Genomic DNA, 21,415 nt, shown 5'->3' with positions numbered 1-21,415 from the left:
TACTAAGTTGCATGAAATAGCCAAAAGCAGGCACAAGATTAGCATAATGCTTACTTTACATGCTATCAGCACCCATATTTCAAAACAACATTCAAATTATGGTAATTCTGTAAAATTTGTGTTACTTTTTCCGCAAAGTTAGTAAAATTTTTTCTTATTTCATTTAATGAGATGGACGTACTCATCAAATAAGTAACAATTACTTTAAGTACCAGCAATTCTCACAATTCCAAGCAGTTATAGCAACATTCCAAGTATGATATCACAACATTGCTGTACCTGAAAAAATTCTGCAGACATCTCCAAAAACGGAGCCTCAAAGTCTTCTTCATAGACTGACCTTCCTTCAAGACCTAGAATCATTAACATCTGGCAAGCATTTCTTATTGCGCCTCTGCCAAAAAGTAAGTTGTTAACAACTTGAGAAATCTACATGGTTGTAAGACAGAGTACACAGCAGAATAACAACTCAGAACATAATATCAACTTAAATAAGATACAGTAATAGAAAGTCCATCCCTAAATCTGTTCAGTACATGACAGGTTTTCAAGAAGATTAAAGGAGCAAGATTGATTGTTTCTGTTCTAAACTAAGGAGCTGACAATGTTTATTATATATTTTAAATACAATGATAGGGAAGCAGGTCTCAAGTTCTACTAACTTGGAAAACTATTAAGAATATATTTCAACATACAAGAATACCAAAAACAGTACTTCAAAGAAAACTGAAAACTACACATGTAAGTTGGAACCAAGCAATTCAAAACAATTGCACAGATGGAAGTTGCTGTGCAAAGTTTGATGTTTTGTTTGGTTGGTGGCTTTCTTTTCTTTTTTTTTTTAAAAAAAAAAAACACCAACACAAAATGAAAATGTATCCTCAAGTTAAGCGTTTGGTCAGGCATAGAAACACATCAATAAAATGTGAAAACAAAAGAACTGCATCCAGGAAAAAATTCCACTTTCTGGCACTAGGGGACAATACACAGCTGTTGCCAGGGAGTATTTTTCTCTTCATAAATTGCGCGTTGGGCAATCTCAATCACAGAACTGCAGCCAACGTAGCATGGAGTTTACATATCTCCACACCCAACAGCTGCTCTGAAACTGGAGAAGCACAAGAAACCTTCCAAATTTGAAGTTACTTCAGCTGCAGTATCTGCAGTGTGTGGCACAAAACTCCACATCTATTAAACTGGTTGAAAAAGATGAGGAACAGATTTAAAAAGCTCGGAGTTGCAACCAAACTAACAAGAAACAGATGGATCAAAACACGAGGAAGGGAAATGGAATTAAAAAAGAAAGCTTCAAAAATAATAACTAAAAAAAGGTACAAGAAAATTAAACCACATCGCAGTACAGAGGAAATACAGGGTACCAAGAGGCAGAGAATTGTCAAGTCAAAACTCCACTTTATAATGAAGTGTTCTGGCACAAGGCGGTAATGGAGAGATTTAACAGCAGTTTTAATAAAACCCAGAAGATAAACATATTAAAAAAAAAAGTATTAATGAGCTTCCCCATTTACCATTATGCTAAACTTTAATGTAGAAAGAAATATGTTATTCCAGACTATGGACAAATTTTACTTGTGATCAGAAATGCAGCCTAATGATTTCTTCGTGTATGTTCTTGATTCACTCTTAAAAATTGACAGGTATTATTTACAAAAGACAGTCACTTACAAACATCTTACCTGTCTACAACTTCTCCCTTCCTTTCTCTTGCAATCATATCCAGCAGAGTTTGCCGCAGGTGATCCCTAATGCAGCCATAGCGTACAACTTGATCTCGAAAAATAATCAAGCCCAAATTGTAGACATTCTCCACATTATTTTGTTGCACGTACACACGGTCCTACAACGAAGGCATACACAGCAATAAAATTTTAAATTCAGTACACCCGTGCTATTCAAGATTGCAAGAGAATGGTCATATCTGCACTGTACAGAAATAATCAGTCTTCTCTCTTTTCTTCATAAAAAGAAATTATGAATACCCTCAAAACTCATAATCAGTCCCATTTTCCAAAATTTTGTTTACATAGAAAGTCTACTTCGCTTACGAGTGTAAGCACAGCATTTATGACTAAAGCATGCCAGAGCAAATCTACAGGCTTGCCACTTTTTTGTTTGGGGGCAGGGGAATCTCCAAATACTGACAAAATTCATGGCACAATCTGAAAGAGATCTTTCTTATCTATTCAAGCCCCTTCCATCCACCCATTTTTGTTCTTTAAGAAAAATTAATTAATTTTTCCCCATCTCCCATGCATCTTCCTACTACTCCTTTTAGGCAGGCAGTTTCCCCTCAATATTCAGTGAAATCTCCTGAAATAGCATCCTTAGATGAACAGTAGAAAAAGTAAAGCCAAAATGAGAATAGTTACAATCAAAACAAATAGTTACAATCAAAACATTTATGGGTTGGTACTGCAAAACTGTACACAAGGACTTCTGTTGAACTCCCTTGAAAAAGAAAGTTCACTTTCATTCAACTTGAGCAAGTATCTTGAAACCTTGTTAAGTTTCATTAAAATCGCACACATATGCCCCCTCCACATTCCCACCCCAAAAAGAAGGGGGAGAGAAAAAAAGAATAATTTTTATGTTTCGGTATGGGTTTAAATTTTATCTCCCTACATAATCTTAGTCTATAGGAAGGATCAAGCTCCTCAACTATCCACTAGCCCTAAGCTACCCATGTTTGCAAATGGAGGCTGATCCCCAGTACAGTATTTGAAGTCCGTATAGCCCAAACACCACCATACAGAGTTGACTGACACACTGCTGAGCAGACACTCCAAGTCTCTTACTGCTACCTGCAGAAATGCTCCAAGATTTTGTCTACCCTTATCTGTTCCTCTCTCCCAACTTACCAGCTCTCTAGAAAAGAAAGAATAGACTTACTAGCAGACAGAAAATTAATGTGTTCACTTAATATCCAGTCGTGCTGTACTGGTTAAGACCAGACCACTTAAAACATTAAGAATAGAAAAATTGTGGGTTTGTACAAACTATTTCCGAGATCAGCAATGATTATTTCTTTCATTTCTGTCAGGGCATAATCCATTCCTCCAATGTAACAGTTTAGGTAATTACTAAAAATACTGCTTTACTATCATTTAAGCCTCAGGATGGTATTACTGGAAAAAGTTGAGAGTTTTGTACCCACTCACAAATCTGACTGTGATAGTGTTTTCTGAGAATTTACATCACTATAACAATTTTTTTTTTAAAAAACAAATCAAATTCTATAAAGGATGAAGGTCAATGTTTGAAATTGAGTATAAAGATTAGCTTCTCCACTGGTTCCATCAATTATCTTAGGTGCTCTACCACACCCAGAATAGAAGTGTAAAGTTACCAAACACCTAGAAAACAAAACTATTTAAAAAAAGAATCATGCTTCAGACTACAGAAAAAAGATTACGGAATTGCAAGTTCATATAAATTCCACAATTAGAAGAAATCAGAAGGAACAGACACCACAGTCTTTAGTATTTTAGCAGCTGAATTTACATGGCAAAATTATTCATATACTACTTATATGCCAGATTGCCACTTGATGACCAAAGGAAAAAAAAACACCGGGTTCCACAATTCAGGAATGACTTCCCACTCACTCCCTTCAGACAGGCAGCACTTAAATGAAAAAACAAGATGGGAACAGCTTAGATATGCCTACTCCGTGGCTCACAAAGCAAGCTCAGCTCTGCCTCAAACCAAAAAGTTTACTAATTGGTCTCATGAAGTCAGTTTAGCAACATATGGTGGTCTAGATCTCTGGAATATTTACTCTTTTTTTTTTTTTTTTTGTTATTTAGAAACAGGGTTATTTGTTTCACTCCCTTATTTACACACTTGCATCAAGAGCATAAGTAAATGTGATTCTAAAGTAAGATAAGCTTAAAATACACTTTCAAAAAGATGAAAGAGAAAATTAAAAAGTAGTGTGTAATATAACTTGAGAAGAAAAGAATATATGTATCATTTCCAAAGAATATTCAGGCCTCTGAAGCACAGGCAGCAGGGTATCAGAATGGATTAAAGCCATGGTCATGACTCATCTGCACAGTTTCTGCTGTGGCAGTGCTAAACACTGCCATTACAAAATGAAACAGTAACTGCACTAGAAACTCTTCTCAATGTAACAGCAATGCCTCTTAGCAAGCCAGATGACTCTACAATACCCAAATTAAGAGTAGCAGCATCAGTGTTTCTGATGCTGATGTGCTTACCCTTGGTAACAGATCACTTTTACTGTTTACTGGAAGCTCTCCCAACCTAAAAAGAAGATAATCTTAGAGACAGGAAGCCCCATTTGGGAACAGGTTTGACTGACAAGGCTACATGCTACTAAACAGCAATCACTTCCCACGGGGAAAAGCAGCAGGTGCTTAAAAGGTAAGAGTAACTCTCAGGAGACAAGGGTGGAGTTTCAGCCAACAATTATTCACAAACTACAATGTTGCTTACACTGCAGAATAATTCTGATCTCAACTAAAGCAAGTTACCTACTGTAAAACATAACCAGCCACATTTTGCCCATCTCTGCATGAATGGACTACTTGGATGATGTAGCCTTCAGACACCATTGTATATATGCATAGCAAGTGTCTTTGCTCCTAGTTCCGAAAATAAAAACAACACTTCTCCCTATTACCTTGTGCGTAAGCCATGAGTAATGACAGTCATATGCCCAGAGGTCAAAACTCACACGGCCCATCTGTCAGTGCTGGCCTAAATCAAGACACCGGCTTTGTGCACTGCACAGATGAGAAGGGAATACTCTGCCCTCTGCAAAATACACAGCCGTATTCGCAGGAGTAATTATTTATTTCTGACAATGTTTAACTGGCAATGCCTATAATGCAGCTAGGGATGCGACTGCTGCGCTTGCATACCTGAAATTGCTTTAAATTTAGCAAGTGTAAGTAGTGAACAAGGGACACCACAGAACCCAGTTTAGCCCAGTTTCCATAAGACGTTCCAAAAATACTCACGCTCACGTAGCTTGAAGAGAAGACTGAATGATTGCACCTCCACTGCTGCTGTAACATACAGTAGCTAGATAAAACCATTGTAGGTATGCTTACCTACATGGCAGAGTAGACCAAGACTGAATTTCAGATATGCCCAAAAGCAGTACGTTACTTCACTACCTGAGCACGTCTTAGTGCATGACTTGACTTAGTGAAGACACTACTTAGGACATGACTCCACTGCTTCAGTGCCTCACTGCTTGCTGCAGACAGTGCCATGAATTTACAGAGTATTACATCTATTATGGCACTGATTACTGTAGTGTAAACATGCAAAACAAAAGGAGGAGAGCTAGCGCACATATACTACAAAACACTGGAACCATGTAAACTTGAAACTCAATCATGGAAACTGGAATATCTCAAGAAAGTTACATTTGCCTTTATTGTGCAATTCCAGGTTGCAAAACCTTACACAAGAACTACATTACACAACAAACATGAAACCAAGCAGACTTTTACCAGACAGCACCATGACACAAGAGACAAGGTAATACACTTCTTTTAAAATACAACTATAAGGTAAACTTTACAGAGTGTCTTGTGGAAGAGGTTCTGCACATAAAATGAAATCCTGCCATAAACCCCAAACAGCAAGTAACCTAGTCATTGAGTATCATAACAGTGCACAAACCCCATTATACAAAATATATACCTTTCTAAAATAAAGATCCTAAAATAAAAATTAGTTCAATATAAGTGGCAAAATTAAACAGACAAAAGATTAAGGTGGGTTGGAGAGGTGTTTGTTTTGACTTAGATCATATGGGAGCTAATGGGTGAAAATAAGCTGGAAAACAAACATGGCATTAAAACAGATATAGTTTAGTTTAAGATGTACAATCACTAGGCTGAAGCAAGAATTTAAGACAGTAAGATCAGATTTCAAGAGGATGTTAAATGTTTTACTTTCACTGACATCAGACTGTCGCTTGTTGGGTACCAATAGGTACCTTTCCTGAAACTCATGGGTAAGGATTTGGGATGGCCCCCAACATAGGAGGAGAAGGATTGGGTTATCCTTTATTTATAACATATTGTAATTGCATATACTTCTCCTGCTGGAACACAAGCATATCAGTTAACAATGCCTGGTGACTGAGTTTATACAGTGGTTTTTTTGTTTTTTTTTTTAAAGGTAAAATATTTTTATGTAAATTATATTAGCTGTGTTTGAATAAAAAGGTACAACCAATTTCTGACATAAGCATATCACTATAAAACATTTCATTCAGACTCAACATCATAGAAGAACAAAACACTCATTTTATAAAGTTCTTGAAAATTTGTTTCTTTGAAGAGCAGTCAGGTCTCATCTTTGACAGATGCTCCTCCACTTCATAATTTTGTGGTACTAGCAGCTTTTTCAAGCTTTTTGAATGAACACATACTTAAGACTAAAAGTTTCCTGCTCTTAGTCTCTTTCCAATGAACAGAATTACGTTTTACTCAACAGGACACCCCAGTGACAAAGGTGAAACTGCTAATCTTTGACACTAGTCCCACTTTAAACCATAGCTTATGCTTTAATTTGTAATCAAAGTGTGTATTTTCTAATGACAATTTGTCTTATGCCCCTCCAAGTCAAAGAAAAAGAGGGAGTCTGCCCATTGTATCAGCTCCCTGCATTAGATAGTTCTACCCAATAAAGATTAAATATATAATCATAAAAACCATGTTACATTACAGATGTTTAACGAACAGGCATCAGTGCTCCTAAAGTTTGAGAAGTTTATAAAAGCATTCTGAAATAAAAATTCATTACATGTTTACTATTATACTATAAAAATATTTTACTGTAGATGTTTCTTCTGTTTCTTTGGGTCTCATTTTGGTACAAGGAAAAAAGCCTATGGGAGGCAAATAATTAGTCAAATGGAGGTCTCAACTGAGCATCCACTTGAAACAATTAGGAACTGTCAAACAGCACATGAAAGACTATCTATTCCAGAGGTATTCAAATTGATTTGTTTATTATTCTGTTCTGACTCTAAAATATAATCCAGTGAAGTCCAATTTGCACTTGTAGGAATGCTGCAGGTCTCGGTCTTCTGAAGTTTTAGTAGAAAAGAGAAAGCTGTCTGGCTCTTGTAACAGCACTCACAAGCTTCAAACAAAAGTGAAGGTATTGCTCTCCCAAGCACAAAAAATATTTAAGAAACAGCTCTCATCTCCCCCCAAAAGTGCTAACTGAAGTATGTAACCCTTCCTCAAATTTAAGAGCAGCAGATAACATTGCATTATCCACTCCGACCACCTATGTACCTTGGAGCATCCAGCACCTCCTGTACTGAAATAACATGTAGTATTTGGCTAAAACACAACAGCTACTCCCCTAGAAAGCTCTGGATTCCATCTTCTAACATTTCTGAAAATTCACCACTAGCTTTGGTAGATTATTCTAATTGTCAACTATTCTTGAATTTGCCCAGATGCAGCTAGCAGCAATTGATTTTTATTTGTCCTTCACAACCAGATTAGAGACTCCAGGATTTCTCATAGCAAAGACAGTACATCTTCAAAACAAATCGCTCAATCTTCCTTTTGGCACGATAAGATACACAGATCGTTAAGTGTCACTGAAGGCATTTTATCCAGCCCTCTATCTTTAGATACGTGGTCTTTTCCCAACTTTTGAAAAAAAAAAAACCCAAAACAAAACACACACACACCCCTGCCCAAACAACCACCAAAACAAAACCACCACACAAAACCCACAACACAAAAGCCAGTAAATCCATTTAAAAAATAATAATAAATTAGGCTGTGTGGATACAATCATTACTCTAAATTAACTTTAACTTTTAGGAGCTTATTAACCAAGTAGGATTTCTTCACAGCTAATATAAACAGATTAAATTTCATAGCATGAGATCTTTAACAGCTACAAGCTACCTTAACTGGTTGTTCAGCAGATACAGTACAATCTCAGTCAATCATCTTTTTTGACAAAAAAAAAGGTGCTATCATTATCTGTCCTTCACTGTCTAATACTGCATGAAGTACTACCTTCAGTACGATATTTTTTGGGGGGGAAAAAAAAAAAGACTATATAAAAAAAACAGTGTCTCAACACATACTTTTCCTCCTGAAGTTAAAGTCTTTGGCTAGAAGCTATGCAAAAATACACTCCTGCATCCTCAGAGCATGCCCCCCATTCTGGGGATTTAAACATATACCAACTACCTAAAGCATAACACAATCCAGACACAAAAATGTAAGGCCCCCTCTCTTCAAAAAAGGCCTTTTCTGTTAGCTATCAGGTAAGGAATGCTTTTCTTTTTTTCTTTTAAAATTACAACCACGCAACCAAAGATCAAATTCTCATCTATGTACACTGCTTAATCTTGTACCCAAGCTCTATATGAACAGCAAATGATTCAATTTAACATTCAAGGACACAGACTGTACCTAAGCAAAGTTATCCTCTTCAAACCCTTAAGCTTAAAGAACAACAACTACATTGGAAGTTTGAGGAGGCTTTCACCATTATGCTTTCCACAGTAAGAAACCACCACTACATGAACTAATACATGCAAGTAACATCTATAACCTGCCAGAATGGGTCTGACTGGCTTATTTTTTAAAAACCACAAAATTGAACCATTTTTCAGATGCATTTTTCAAGTGATAATGAGATAACCTGAAAGAAGAATCCAATTATAATTTGTCACACACTCGTAATAGTCTTGCATGCACATAGGGAATTCAAAACAAGGGACAGACAGTAGTCTTAGGAAGACGACTGGTAAGCATGCCTTGCTTTTTACTTCTCCAGCTCATCTGTTTACATTTGTCAAAAGACAATTTACTGCATCAAGTTAAATGTGTGAAAAAGCAGAATACCCACCATATACATCAGAATGTCTCTAATCATCACCATTGCTGTTTGATGATCATTCCATGCTTGGTTTAGTGTTTGTAGAAAGTTGTTATTCAAGGAGTTTAACACATCTTCTCGCACCTGAAGAAAAAAAAAAAAAAAAAAAAAAAGCATTGTCATAAACCCGTCAGTTTCTCCTACATCATTTAAATCTTAACAAGCTTTGCTTAAAAAAAAAAAAAAAAAAATTCTTGCTCCTCTATAAACCTGAATATTATGAACAAGTTCTTGCTTTTCCTGGGTGCTGACCATCCCTACACCTTGTATTTCACTTCTGTGGAAAAATAAGACTTCACACAAGTCAGAAAAATCAGGCTAAAAACAAGACCAACAAAATAAAAATGGATATTAAATTTCAAAGGAATACCTGAAATCTCAAACGTTAAAAATATTTTTTTACAACTCCTCAAAGGTTAATCTCCTATGCTACAGTGTTTCAATTAATTTCAATTAATTTCAACAAGTGATTTCAGAATATTGGGTAGTACTGGTAAATGTTACAAACAGGAACAAGTACAGGTGGAAAATTGGCTATGGTGACATTTAGAAAGACATGATGAGATAGCATAAAGTTACAACAAACAACAGTTCTGAAAGGAAACAATCACTTGGTAAAGATCAGACTCTTACACTAATAGTCCATAATCACCAACAAGATGACTCTGGAGAACGAAAGAAAGTCATCATTCTTTTTACAAAGGTATTTGCTAATTGATTCATTTGTCCCACCAACTTCAGGCTTTATTTCTTTTTTTACACTACTACTCCCTACTAACAAGAAAGAACATCCAGTTTCATATTTTGATTTTCATGCAGTAGGCATATACTACAGTGCTCAAGCTTTAAACTCATGTAAAAGAAAAACCTGAGGGAATGTAAAAAAATTATTCCAGAGTTAATAAAACATGTGAATTGACTTTTGACATGACATGCAGACTACATTCTGCCCTCTGTTGTAACTGAACAGGATGTATTTTTGCATTTATAGACTTGCATTTATACTTGTGTGGTGGTGTAAATTTCAGTATAGAGAATTCAAACAGGAAAACAAAACACACATGACAAGCAGCCACAAGCTGCACCAACATCAGATGCAACCACCCAATAGACTTCATTCTCTCATTTAAGTTTTATTAAGTTATTAGGCAAAACCAGTGTAACAAAAAATTCAGAGTCTGCCATGCTACTATATATAACTCCATAAACTTAGATGAGCAAACCAGAAACATAGCATGCCATATCATATGAACACAGTGGTCTCTTCTCAAGAAGCTGTGGAAACTTATCCCAGTAATATTCACCTTATTATTGAATCTAGGTAATACAGGTATGCTTGTAGGTTGTCCAAAGCTTTCTGACATCTTCGAACACCTACTCCCCAGACCTGAGCAAGGCCTCTCCTCCTTGCTTTTGGAAAACACAATATGCAGTTATAAGTCACAACCAGCCCTGCTTAGCTGCCTCATTCTTTCTGATAATGACCATCATTTACCCTTTGGTCTCCCAAAAGTGTGCCCTGTTGTTATCCAATCTATGTAGTTTTTAACCAAAATTTAAATATTCATGGAAAACTTCACCAGCCATGCTTGTAAAGAGTACGCAGAATCTCCCAGAACAAGAGAAACAAACATGACATGGTTGCTTTCACATCTTTAGTCAATATGAAAAAACACTGGCAACATTACTGGGTAGATCACCCACACTAGTTTCCCAAAGCAAAACTAAAAGCATGATTAGTTTACAATCACAGATAACAGGGGTAGGGATTGATCACTTTCACCCGTGTGCACGAGGCCATCACAGAACTCTTCAAGGATCAAAGATTTTTTTTTTTTTCTTTTTAACAACACAGAGGCAGCGTGCCTTTATAATTACACAGAGCCATCACAATAATCCTACTAGACCAGCCAGTGCCAAATCACACACCAACTGACAGCAAAAGGGGGTGCTTGCCCTTGACGACTTGCTTCCAAGCAGACATCTGTGCCACCTCTGCTCCACACACTATGCCATGTGGCTTTCTGGAAGTGTGTTCTAAATCCAGGAATAGGTGCTGTACAACAAAACTACTCGAAGAGTCTCTCTGTGAAGCTTCTCAATAACATTCTCCTAGGTTTATTTTAAGCTGCAGACAGGTTTGGGAAGCTGTTCTTTTACTTGCTACAAAAGCCAACCAGATTATTGCTTGCAACAGCTGTCTAGTTAATAAACATTGAACACCTCCCTTGTATGGGCCATGAATACAACAATATTACAGGAAAACTACTATAAAGCACAAAACATCTTAGCCATGCAAAGATGCAGAGTCAAAGCACTTTGGTGGAATAAATGACTTGTAAAAAAACCTGGATATCCACTCTCTCCTATAGAGAGGGAAGCCCTTCAGAGACACAGCTGCTGCTGCTCTTCCAAAGCCTTAAGAAAATTTCGATCTCAAAGATTTTTATCAGCAGAGTGTTACTTTCAAGTAACTGAGCTTGTAGTGATTTCTATGACAATCTTTGCAGTTATGCAGTAAATTGGCAGGCATATCCAGCTTAAATAGGACTGTCCATATACAGTCTCAAAAATAAATTAGCAGCTTCATAATCTACGTAAGGTCTTCTTATATTTGCAAGGATTAAACCCTGTATATAACTTCAGGCTCAACTGTATTTTATACTGGATATAGCTCTTAAGGAAATATAGCACCCTCCACCGCCAATCTCTCAAGAAGTTTGTTGGCATAAGCTTTCAATACCTTTAAATAACTCTCTATTAAGTGTACACAAAGCAGACTTATGGCCTAGTATTTTCTTTCTTGCAGTGCCCGGCCTGACACAGCAGCACGAATAGTTCAATTATGTAATTTCCACTACTGTAAGGACAGCCAGAACTTCTGCGGTGAGCAGCAGTATAGAATGGCACTTTCTGAACTGAGGCCTCAAGGTCTCAGAACTTTTATTACAGAGTTTCTTCATCTTCTACAAAAGTCCAAGTAGTCCAAAAGATAGCAGTCTAAAATCTTAGAGTTCCAACTAAGTTAACAAATTAACTATGACTTTACCAGAAATGTCTGTTCACCCCTGCAGCTGCTATCCTTTTGCTGAAAGAAAAAAAAGTTACCCTGTAGTAAAAACAAGGTAATTCAAAGACAGCTGACTCCTGTCAATGATGTAGAGTAAGCTACCTGGCTTACTACTGCTTTCATCAAGCAGGCAGAACCTGGTGACTGTAACTACAAGCCATTAGGGTCTGCAAGTTCAAAACCAAGCATACTTTACAGTAACTTGCTTGTGTGCTTGTATCTGGTATTGATCATATTTGCACCTATCATTTTATTTACAATTAAACAGGCTGTAAAGACAGTACAAGGTATTATGTTTTCTTGTTGAGAAGTTAAATAATTTTCTTCTTTAAAGTGTTTGGTTTCTTTCTAATCAAAATGCTGAGCATGCACAACTTTCATCTAGCAATTAAATAAGCATAAAGCATAAATATAGCTCTTAACTATGCCACACCAAAAATAAAAACTTTCTCTTTCCAAGCTTGAAAACCTCTGAACATACACAGTGCCTCGACCTAGTCTCTTCATCCATTCTAATTAACCAGCATGACTGGAATACTACAGGAATGTAACTTTTTTGTAGAAAGACAACCAGCAGATGTGGAGAGCAAATGGCAATTCTGTTTCAAGGATTCTAGCAATTCAAAGTTTGGGTTTGGCTCCTCAGAAGCACTCCCTGAGCTGAGAGTAGTTCCTTTACTAAATCTATTTATTTATGCACATTTACATTTTGATAAAAGTTAACAGATTTCATGAACAACATTTCAGTTGGCAAAATCCCCTTCTTCTAAACTCTAGCATCCACCATTGACTCTCTGAATAGAAGTTTACAAAGACTTGTGATGAGAGCATTTATTGTTGATTAGCTACTTAAACAGAGAACTGCTCTTGGAAAGAGACACTGAAAATACAAGATTCCTCTAAAATTTCTGTTACATAAAGTGTGAGGTTAAACAAAAACTTCTTTTTATCTATCGTACAACAAGTACTAATGGCACAATCATAAGATGCCATTACAGAACTGATCCTATTCTTAATAACTAATGCACTATTTTTTCCATGCTTCCATCTATAACTGCCTCAACATAATGTCCTTAAGCCAACCACCAAAGAGGACAAGGAGTAACTTCGAGCCTGCAGAACTTTTTTTTATTGTTCAGAACTTTTTGACAGATGTCACATGTTCTTTTTTTGCCTTTCTGTGGAATTATTTAATTTATAGGACAGCACGATCAGACATCTGAATAATTTAGCCTTTTGAACTTTACAGCATTTAACTACTAAAACACAGTAGTTATGTTACCCATACACACAGATATAATTTGATTAATCATGTTAAAGATCAGAATACTAGATCATTGGAGAAGATTTTTTTTTTTTTTTAAGCATCAGTTACAATAGCATTAAGTGTCAGAAAGGCATTTCTCTACACTGGTATCTGTGCAACCCTCCCAGCCAGTGCAGTGACAGTACAAACTCACAGGATCTTCTGCTCTTTTGCCAGTTTGCCACAATCAGCCCTTCAGAATAATTGATTTTGCATATGGATATTTTTAATATGCAGAATAGCTAGGAACAGAGATAAACAGCTTTTCTCAAATTAAACCAGGATAAACTAAAGCCTAGGAAGAATAAAAGTTTAGTGTCATGATGCTTATTAAGTATAGCCTGTAAACACATAGGCATATACAAGAACAAGGCACAAAAAGGCTCAGCTATTTGCCACGTTTTATATGAACAGTACAGATTATGAATGCACAGATTATGAAAACAGAAGTGTTTGAGAGTCACAGATGTGCTACAATTATAGAATGGAGCCCTAAATTGTTTAGCCACTTCATACAGGATGTTTCCTCTCGTGCAAACAGTAAAAAAGCCCCATATTCAAAGCAGGTTTAGACTATACTTGTCTGGACCACACCTTTGAAAACTAAGATTCTAGAAAAGAAGTAACACACTTCTAACTGGAATTACTGCTGTGGCAGAGAATGCGCAAAAAGCTCCCCAAGCATTATGCATTATTTAGACATAAACCTCTCATCCACTCTCTGTAATTCAGCCAGAAGTAATCATCCAAGACACATGGTGCATGACTTTCCTTTTCAAATGTTGTAACAACAGGAAAAAATTCTGATACTCCGTCTGGACCCACAGCCAGTATTTGGGATCAATGCAGACACGTGTGTCTCTTCAAAGATAGGCAGCTATGGACGTTACTGCAAGGAGTAAGGAAGGCATCTTCCCTAGACTTAGGATCCTATTACTACTATATGTTATCTAGACTTATAAAAAGTGAGTTTTAACTTTTTTTCAATGACATACTTGATTAATCAACCCTAAACTTTTCTCACAAAGACTGAAGAGGTGGTTCCATGCTTTTAACATGAGATGTGAAGAGCCCTTTTCTCAGATGATGTATCTTCAGAAACAAGGAGTTTCTGCATGTCATTTTGACTGAATTACATGGTTTTGAAACGGCTGAAATGATAAAATGCAGACTACTCAGGACTTTTGTTGTTGCTGAGCTGATGTTTTTGTACATTGCCTACCGCCTCTTTAAATAGCGTAATCCTAGCACAACTCTTTCCTTAACTTGTGAATTAGTTCATTAGCCCATAACGAACAGGTTCTTACACTGGTATTTATTTTGTTCCACAGGTGAAAAAAATGACTGGAAAGCAAACGAAAATTTGTTCCAAGAAAGTCACAAAACACCACCAAAAGGCTACAAACCTTTTTTAAAAAATTCCCCACTCTCAACAGTTAAGCTTCAGGTAAAGTTGTTTCCTGTTACACGCTTTCAAATACTTCCTAAGGTCTGCCCTCCATCAGTAACTTAGAACAAACAGTATCTGGAATATTAAGTCATTTAAGCCTGATGTTAGCTCTAAGCTACCATTTTTGAGGGTAGCAATACAATTTCAACACAAGACAACATAATAAAGTTAGATTTGTTGTCATTTAAATAACTATTCAGAATTCTTTCACATAAGACACTTCGATATTAATTCATAAAAGGACATACCTTGTTTATTAGATGCTCAGTGACCACTTCTCTTAGTCCAGTGTAGAGTTTTTCGCCATGTTTATGCAACACCATTGTATATGCATTCCTATACAGCTCCTCAAAACTGAGACCACTATTGTTCTTACGCTGGATCTCTTGGATCGCATTTTTTAGAAGATCCCAAATGCTGTTCACATATTTCTCATCCATAGTCATCTGTAAAAATAAAACAATACATTATTGTTTAGAATCAAGAAAGATCACTACAGAAAGTTATCTTTAGAAGTTGTAACTCCAGAAGCAGTAATTGCTTCTGCCACATTTTGTTGATCCCATTATCACAAGGTTTCTCAAACTTTATCAAAAGAAAAACAGTATTTAAGAAACTAGTAGGGATTTAATGAAATAGTTATGAAAACTATAATTTGTAAAAGTTTAATGCTTTTCTCCTTCAGAGCTGCAAATCCACAGAACCCAACTCCAGAGCCTGTGCAGGTAGGAAGGCAGGTAATCATGGACACGAGTCTCTTCCCTACTCTCCCTCCACAGTGTTAACAACAATAGTTAACTTTCCTCCCATGCTAACATGCTACTTGGCACCCCATAAATTGTACTGCAACACTGATGTGCTTAACCAGACCGCAAATCAACTTGTACAATAAAAGATAATAACACCTGCCAGAGTTAGCAAACTTACTTAGTCATCTGCTCGAGCTAACTAGGTATTCTTTATTTACAGGACAGTACTAATGGCCAAAGAATTAAGTGTCTACAACTTAAATACTTACAGGTGTTGTTGAAAAAACCCCACAAATGTCCAAAATTAACATCTGTATTGAACTTATTTCCATTGCACAAATATGGTTAAGTAACTTGCTACAGGATATGCATCAAGCACTAAGCAGAATCTGCATCCACTTGATCTGTTATTCAGACACTATATACTTCAGTAAATACACCAAATAAAAACTACAGCAATGAAGAATAATTCAGAGAAAGAGAGAAACTCTTATAAGGAATAGTCTCAATGTAACAGCAAACTAACTTTTGTCCTCTACTATCTAGTGCTTAGTGTGAATCAGTTTACACTTGCGCTTTACCAATGCAAAGGTGTTTCAAAATACAATGCTTTACAGACAAAGCAGTATCTGGGATGGCAAATAAGTGCAGCAACAAAATATCAGATGTCAGTATTGTTTAAAGTTTGTGATTTAGCCACGTTCCATCACCCAAATGAAAAAAACACACTGTTTAATTGAACCAAATTTAAAATGCAATGCTTAACTTTAAGTTTGGTTTAGTTTATACAAAAAGGAACTAATCTAGCATTTTACATCTAAAGAAAAAGGTGGAAGAGAGGAAAAGAGCCACTATTCCCAGAATTACTGTGGAGAAAGAAAATATCCCAGAGTCTATCAGTACTCTCAAAGCAACCTTGAAAATAAGAGCTGAAAGTAGTAAAAGAGTAAAGAATAATGGTATGACATTATAGAGGAAAATCACGACCAGTCCTGGTCTACCTCTCTTCTCCCTCACTATAATGAATATAGGAAAGACACGGAAGACTAGATTTGCCGCATTTGTAATCAAACACAATGATTAGCAGAACTTTTTTCATTAAAAGTACATTTTAATATGCAATTTCAAAATATCAAGTGTCTAGGCATTATAAAAGTACAGCTGATAATAAGGAAAGCCATTCACTGCCTTGGGAGGGAATGGGCTGCTGAACAAAAATCAAAACAAGACACATACACCTCCATCTTCCATGTCTTTTATAATTTTGGTTAAATACAAAGATTTTCATGACAAAAAATAATCCTATTGCTACTTTTTCCATTCTCCTCATCCAGATCCACTAGCCTACTAATCTGTATGTACCTAAAACTTAAGAGATATGTCACTGTATGTCTAAAGTGAAAAGAAAAAAGAAAAAAAAAAAAATCACAAACATTCAAAAATTCTTAGCTCCCTATCTTCCAAAACCTCAAAATAACAGAGAAATGGTGGAAAGTCGTCCCCACCCCCCCCACTTTTTGCTTATTCTGCTATGTATAATATTGAAAGGTCAGTTCCTTTTAATTTGCATTCGCTACATTGGTGCCTCCTCAGGGAAATTATTTTCTAAAGCCTTCCTGAACAAGCAATTTTACAAGTACTGATAATGAAGGCAACCATCTAAAATTGCAGACATCAATCCAAGTAAAAGCTTTTCAGTTTTCCTTTAAAAAAAAATGAGGTTTTGTTTTCAAACAAAGCATAGACTCAAACTAACACTTCCCAATGACATTTTCTTCCCTTGCCAATCAAAAATCTCCCAGCCAACATGACAACCTTTTTATCTCAACTGCAATTTAATTGCTCACTGTATTTAAAAAAAACAAGTATGATCTGTATAAAACAGGCAAATTACCGGCCGCTAGTTTGACAAGGTATTACCGCATTTCTGTTTCTGGGTTGGTCAGCTGGTAAACACTCCTGTATGTTACAGATAAGCAGTACATCTAATAATTTGGGTCTGTTCCAAGAAAAAGCTAAAAGTGAACTGTTTAATTCATCTACTTTTAATCCAAATGCTAAAAAAAATAAAGGAATGATTGTAAAATTATTTGCTCCAAACTCACTGAATACAAAGGTGAACATAGAGTTTTCCTCCACTTAACAACTGACAGACCACGAGCTGCTCTGGAAGCAGAAGAAAGATCCATAAGAGGTAATTTTAAGGAGTACACATCTCCATGAGATAAATATTCAGAAATATTTGAAGTAGTATTATAAACTTATCTTATTACCTTTTAAGATTAAGCATGACGGACTCTGCTTCTCAGTGCAGATTCCTATTCTGCTACTGACTTACTTTAGATTCATATCTGTGAGGTTTTGTGGGAACAGGTTTGCTGAAGTTCTAGGATATCAAGTTAGAAGAGCATCATCTTCCTAAAAAGATCTAGTGTAGCTAGCTTCTTTGCAGCAGTGTTTTCTAACAAAGAAAAGACTCCTACTACTTTAAATAACTCCACTCTATCGGACAGTAAGTCACTGCAGTAAAGCTTTAGCAAAAATTTATTATTTCCTCTCCACTGCTGAAAAGTTGTTTAGCTTTTGAACAGAAGAGGTCTTCCTGTATCGTTATCCTCAAAGTTATGTAAGAATTGCAATGACTAAGTCTACCCTTGGATTATTTAACTCACAGGTTCATGTCTTTTCATCCCCCTTCCTTAATCCAGGCTTGTACGCAGATTTTAAAAAAGACCAAAAAACTAATCAATAAATAAGTTTGTGATGCTACTAGAACATTTTGGCATCTTTCAGAATTCTGTACAAAAGCATCTCTAAAAAACAGTATTAGAGAACTCCGATCCTAATCCCCCAGTCTGACTCAACAGTGAAGATTTATGCAACTTTCTAGATCCCTATCAACAACAAAGCCCGTAAGTGATCCACTTCCACAAATATGAGCACAGGATCAGAGCCCAAACGTTTTTCCATGCTCATTCCCAGATTTCTTCTAATGGTTATATTTTAAAAGTGAACTCCACAGTTGTAATACAGTTGTCTTGCTTGCACCTTCTATTCTTGCAGATTTAAGCAGAAGCTGGATTACTGCTTCTGCTGGTGCTTTGGAAAAAAACCACCCAGTTTCAGAAAAGCTTTCAGAAGCAAAATCCCAGTAAGTTCAGTACTGTTTACACCCAGATTCACCATGATAGTAAGAAGCCAGTGTCCAAAGAGAGGAAATGTGTTCATCTACTCCAGTTTATCTGAACATTACCTTTCTTGGGGAATGGGAGAGAGATAAAATCTGTTATTGGCAGGAGAGATAGCTGTTTATAAGAAGCCACTAGTTGGAAAACTTCCACAAACCGCTGCCCAAATGCTAATGATTCAAAGATGCAACTTGAACACAAACATCTGAACTCAAAGCGTAGCAGAAGTACATCTTGAGGAAATTAGACTAAAATATCAGTGTACATGAAAGTGCAATCGTTTTACAAAAAAAAAAAGTCTGCAAAGGACTTAAAAGGTCATTTATTCCACAGTACTGCCACAGTGCAGGATCAGATACATGCAAGCCCCTTCTTTAACAATGTTAGTCTATTCTGTTAAAATCTCCAAGACCAAATAAACAATCACCGTCAGCGATCTATCGCCATTATCACCCAAAGAGCACAACACCAGCAGGTAGAGCTAGTAACAGTCCTGAATACACTTCTCAGTGTCTCCCTCCTAGAAGCTAACACTACAGACACAACCTCTTTTGAACAACTTTATCAACATTCCTTGAATCAAAAGGGGCAAACAGCTAAACTCCAGTAGTTTTGGTATCAACATATAACTTCATACAAAATATTATCATCTCCCTCCTAGTCACGTAGTTCAAAGGGAAGTGCAACATCCTGTCCCTGGGGAGGAACAACCCCATGCATTAGCACATGCTGGGGCCAAGTGGCTGGAAAGCAGCATGGCAGGAAAGAACCCAGGGGTCTCGGTGGACAACAAGTCGACAACGAGCCAATGGGCCCTTGAAGCAAAGAAGGTTAACAGCATCCTGGGCTGCATTTGGAGGAGTGTTGCCAACAGGTTGAGGGCTCTACTCAGCACTGGTGAGACACATGTGGAGTACTGTGTCCAGCTCTGGGCTCCCCAGTACGAGAGACATGGACATACCGGAGAGTCCAGTGAAGGGCCACTAAGATAACTGACTGGAGCACCTCTCATATGAAGAAAGGCTGAGAGAGTCAGATCTGTTTAGCTTAGAGAAGCCTTGGGGAGATCAAATCAATGTATATAAATACGTGAAGGGAGTGTGTACAGAAGAGGGAGCCAGGCTCTCTTCAGTGGTGCCCAGTGACGGGACCAGGGACAATGGGCACAAACTGTAACACAGGAGATTCCCTCTGAACATCAGGAAAACTTTTTTCACTGCAAGGGTGACCAAGCACTGGCACAGGTTGCCGAGAGAGGTCGTGGAGTCTCCACCCGTGGAGATACTCAAAAGCCATCTGGATATGGTCCTGAGCAACTGGCTCTAGATGACCCTGCTTTGAGCAGGGAGATTGGACAAGATGACCTCCAGAGGTGCCTTCCAAGCTCAACCATTCTGTGATTTTACCGATACATATTACAGCTATACAGCAAGGAAGCCAGAAAACCAGGGCTCCCTGAGTAAGCGTGACCTATTAAAACTGCCAGTACCGGTCTTCCAACTGAAATGCATCGCAGGATAACAAAGGTGAGCAACAAAATGCTTGCGGTCACCACTGGAACCAGGCATTTGTTCCCTAGCTTATACCAACTGCAGTCAAAGAACAATACCAAAACTCCCAGATTCATGCAGAACAAACAGATCTACTGCTGGAAATCCAGACTACTTTGCATAGAAATAAATGCTTTGGGGTGTAATTTCCATTCTATACAATTTAGCTTTTACAACACTGTTCCCTCTGAAAGCAACTTCATTTTGTATTCTTGTCAGCTGGTCATTTTGCCCTTACCACTACAGAATTTGCTCCTCTTACTTACATAACCACACTCAAAGTGCTGTGAATTTTAAGGAAAGGCAGTTACAGGAGTAAACTGTTAAGAACCGGCTGAATTCTTGATGGTTTACACCAGCTTACTTTTACTGGAAGTAGCTATTTAGTCTCCTTAACCAAGAGGTGGTTAAGAAAGAAGAGAGGAAGAGGTAGTACATGTCCTACAGAATCTTGGTAGGAGTATCCACAGAGGTGTACCAACCAGCAGAAACAGGACGCACATGAACTAGTACTTACAAGACTAGTGACTAGACACAGCTTCTCATCCTTCTTGCAGAAGAAGTTTCTAGACAAATTCTATAAAGTTCTCACAAAGATCTCAGACCAAACAGGCCACTACTAATTCTCAGAAGTTTTAACGGACTGCAAACGCACTTGCAGGACATTTTACTTTAAAAGAGTCGCAAACATTACTACTCGATTTTTCTACAAAAGAGCTGCAGAGTGTTTACCATGATTCTACACACTACTGGGTGAAACAGATCAATTTGGAAATGATTACTGCACAGCAGTGTTTCTCAAAGTTTTCAAAAAAGGCAACCATCACCTGCCTCATTGCTTTCCATCACATCCTTTAGGTCTAATACCCCAGAGCACTGGAGAGAGAACCGACTGACATCACAGAATGCAAGTGTTTATGCTCTCTACCTTGAAGGAAGTGAGTGGACACTGACAAAGTCAGCAAGCAGCTCTGGGAGTAAACATTTGCACCTAGTAATTGCAGCCTGTTCTCACTCCCCCATTTCTCACCCCCAGCAGACAAAATGAGCAGGGACTGACTACTGTCATCTAAAACTGCCACCGCAGGGGTCCTGGTCCACCACAGTCCAGGAGGCAAGGGAGGCTGTCAAAACTAACAGTCTTCAATTCCATTTCAAGACAGGGCATTCATCAAGA

The 21,415-nt window shown here is 37.3% G+C and overlaps 1 protein-coding gene across 3 annotated transcripts in view; it reads right to left on the bottom strand.

Moving 5' to 3' along the window:
* CUL3 (cullin 3) overlaps positions 1–21,415 on the bottom strand; it is a 57,795-nt gene that overhangs the window by 23,069 nt on the left and 13,311 nt on the right. For 2 of the 3 annotated variants that reach the window (XM_075716223.1, XM_075716224.1), the window contains exons 2-5: positions 15,000–15,197; positions 8,896–9,009; positions 1,698–1,858; positions 280–394 (exon numbers count right to left, since the gene is read on the bottom strand). In XM_075716223.1, coding sequence (XP_075572338.1) covers positions 280–394; positions 1,698–1,858; positions 8,896–9,009; positions 15,000–15,197 — 588 coding nt within the window. The remainder of the gene's footprint in view (positions 1–279; positions 395–1,697; positions 1,859–8,895; positions 9,010–14,999; positions 15,198–21,415) is intronic. The other variant, XM_075716225.1, reaches the window with a different exon arrangement.

Source organism: Pelecanus crispus, chromosome 9, assembly GCF_030463565.1.
Source record: "Pelecanus crispus isolate bPelCri1 chromosome 9, bPelCri1.pri, whole genome shotgun sequence".
NCBI classification, from domain to species: Eukaryota; Metazoa; Chordata; class Aves; order Pelecaniformes; family Pelecanidae; genus Pelecanus; species Pelecanus crispus.
This window is presented reverse-complemented; position numbering and strand designations above follow the sequence as displayed.